Source organism: Phalaenopsis equestris, unplaced genomic scaffold, assembly GCF_001263595.1.
Source record: "Phalaenopsis equestris unplaced genomic scaffold, ASM126359v1 Scaffold000036, whole genome shotgun sequence".
Classification (NCBI taxonomy): domain Eukaryota; kingdom Viridiplantae; phylum Streptophyta; class Magnoliopsida; order Asparagales; family Orchidaceae; genus Phalaenopsis; species Phalaenopsis equestris.
Window position 1 is genome coordinate 2,768,931 of NW_018164478.1, and position 3,468 is coordinate 2,772,398.

Below are 3,468 nucleotides of genomic sequence, written 5' to 3' on the forward strand. Positions count from 1 at the left end.
ATATATATATATAATTTTGTTTCAATTGCACTGGTCCGTTGGTTAACATCCATGTTATAAGACCTTTATGGTTGTAACTGTCAAAAAATTATATTTGAAATAAATAAATTTATAATAATCACTATTAACTTTTGAAGTGTTTTTTTTTTTTTTAACAACCAAAGCTATAAAATCTTATCATTATTAAAAAAATTTATTGAGAGATTTAAAAAAAAAAGTTGAAAAAAAAATAATCATCTTATAAAAAGGTTTATTGCAATCATGATAGGTCATAAGTAGTTCTATTATTTCTTCTATTTTTTATTTTTTTTGGTCGAATCATCTGAAATAATTTGACTTCTGATCTTGTAGAAGCATTAAAAAATAAACATATTTATTGAATTTGAATATAAAATAAATTCTTTTTTGGGGAAATATTAAATATCTCGTTAGATTTGATTTAAAAATCTTAATAATAAGTTTCAAAATATTTATTTATTTAAGTAAATGATGCCCATTTAATATATATTTATGGACCTTTTAATGTTGAGGTAACAATCTATTTCGTAGGAAAATCACATAAGAAGAAGCATGCAAAAAATGAGCAAATTTATTTTTGCTCGGAGCTGAATTAATTATTATGAAGTCTATTTAGTTTTGCTTATGATGAAACAAACATCGTCACATGAGCGGCTCATAAAATGAATTTTTTTTATAATTTTTTTTGCATTGTTAGATAAAATATGTTGTTTGCTCAATTTATAAATATTGATATTTCGCATGCTCTGCATGTAATTATCCAGAAAAAAAAATTGCAAAAGATACATTGAGGCTCACTTTGAATTTCAACACACACACTCACACACACACACACATAAAAAATGTGTTAGTTTGAATCTCTAAGATATCTCACGGCTTATGGTAGAGATGATGTGGCCCCATGGGACACGTCGAAGAAGACCCGAGATCGTTTGCTCAGTCTACTAGCTCCTACGTGTCGAGAGTATGTTGTTCTAGAACTCATAAAAAGTAAATCATCCTCTAAAGAATCCGTTTGGCCTTACTCATGCGAACTAATCCCGCGCCCTCCAACTGAGATGAGTAAAGCAGACCATTAAGCTCCAGACAAATGACAGTTGTCCTAAAAAAATGGTTGCACGGTCCATTGGCCGCCCGACCCAACAGTTGCCTAACCATATTCGTGAGCCCCACTGTGCCATATTCATTTATAAACTAAAATGCTCTCATCATACCTACGTACGCTAAGGGTAAAATATGTAATTGCACATACCCCCTCTTCCTTAAAAAGGGGATCCATTTTATGAATAAAGCTTAAGCAAATTTATTGTTCATTAAAAGGCGGCGTGAATATGGAAAGATTGCCTCAGTTTGATTTTTTTTCTACGGGAACTTAAAGATGGAATCACCAGTATTACGGTGTTATTGCTCTCCTAATTCTTTCCGTCTCTTTTCTTTAGTGTTCTATCTCTTAGGCATGTCGCCCAGTAGTTTTGAATTAAACAATATATATATATATAAATCTCATTTAAATTATAATTTAAAAGTAAAAAAAATATATAGCCATTTCCTCGTGCTAAAACTAACCATTTATAAACATTTAATATATTCAATAAGTTTTCTTTTAAACTAAAAAGGCAATTCCTGATAACATTTATTATTTTTATGACAAATTAAATCCATCAACTTTTGAAACTATTCATCTAATTATCTCAGAATAAATTATAGCCATTGAAAATAATAATCGACGGCTGTGAATAATTTAGTTGTCCGATGTCACTGAATCTCTCCTGCGAAGTTTTAATGAGCTCAAAGACTTTCCATGGTAGGGGGGCATCATAACCCAGGAGAGCTGTAACACAGGATTGAACAACATAGAGATCGACTTAAAAGGCCATCAGACAATGAATAAATTATGTATAGTTTTTTTTATAAATCGACAAGCTAATGTAGCTCTAATGGGCATGCTAGCGACATTATACTTCCAAAGATTTTATGAAGGAAAGCAGATTCAAACATCATATACACATTTTCATACACCTTTCTTATGTATTTGCATATATAACATCTGAAGTTTGATATTTACCTTTATAATATTTTAGTGTCATAAAATTTGCATGAAAATGTGTATTTCACTTTAAGAAAATAGAGATAGTGACATTTTTTAATGATAAAAATTTGAGTTAAATGCATGTAAATATGAATGTAAAGGTGCTAGATGTCTAAGATAATTGTGTGGTTAGTGTAGTATATATGTGAATGCTACAAATATAGATATATATATATATATATATATTTATATATATACCACACACACATGTATTTTCATTTCTATATATGCTCCAAAAATAACATTCATGAATTTCAAAGAGAACGGAAGCAAGATGAAAGAGCCTCCTCTCGAGGTAAAAAATCAACCAACGATTCAAGGTCAAGCATGAAGCTGCATCTCCAAACCGTTTAAGCTCTGGATATAGTTCCCCTTTCTGTAGCGGCAAGACCCGCCGAAAGTGGGGCTTAAATCCTCCGACAGCGAGTCTTGTCAGACACTCCACATAAGCCGCGATAAAATACGCCAATGACCAGACGTTCAGGCACAAGTCCAGGGGCTGCAAGCCGAGATGACTCTTATGATGGAGCAATTCAAGGTTCTCTGAGCAACAATCACTCAAAAGAGCGATCAGACGCCTCACTGAAGCGCAACACCAGGCGAATGTTTTATATATTTTTTTTCTAATAAATACTTACGTTAGTTGAGTTTAAATAATTAATTTTTAAGAAAACAACATTTTTATAGAAAATAATAATAATAATAATAACTTAAAATAGTAAAAGGAACTCTGATCAATTGATTAGAAAAGATTGTTGTATCTTTAAGATCATCCATTTAAACTATATATTCATTTACATAATATATTTTATAAATTTATTATTCACCAATAAAAAAATAACTATTAAAGCTCAAATATAAATCTGCAAAACTGATAGGCCCCACCAGTTTAATTTACAAAAAAACTTAAATTTACATCCACATCAATTTTATTTTCAAACACTATCAATTCTTTAAAAAAACATCAAAAGCATGAACCACCGGTTATGTACCCTAACAAAACATGAACGAAAATAAGAAAGCAACAAAAAACAAATAAAAAAAAAACAATTTTCTAAAATGGGTGGTGAACCCGGTTCATGCCGTTCACACTAGCAAAAAAGCCCACAATATCTGTTTTATATGGCAGAAAGGACTTCCGGCGAGCGCCGCCGGGTTTCGCCGTCGACACCTGCGCAATCCGATCGTAAGACCTTGGATTAGCTGTTACAATATCCCCATCCATCGCTTTCTTCCCCTTATCCTTCTTCTTCTCCTCCGTCTCCAGAAACACAAACTTCTCCTTCCCGTCGCTTTGGCTTCTCCGGATGACAAGATCACGAATCCGCCACCGGAGCAGCGATCCCGTCGATACGCTCTTC

The 3,468-nt window shown here is 32.2% G+C and overlaps 1 protein-coding gene across 1 annotated transcript in view; it reads right to left on the bottom strand.

The window, feature by feature from the left end:
• Positions 1–3,034: 3,034 nt before the first annotated feature.
• LOC110018784 overlaps positions 3,035–3,468 on the bottom strand; it is an 893-nt gene continuing 459 nt past the window's right edge. The window contains exon 2 of the mRNA XM_020716220.1: positions 3,035–3,464. Within this exon, the coding sequence (XP_020571879.1) occupies positions 3,162–3,464 (303 nt within the window). The 3' untranslated portion in view covers positions 3,035–3,161. The remainder of the gene's footprint in view (positions 3,465–3,468) is intronic.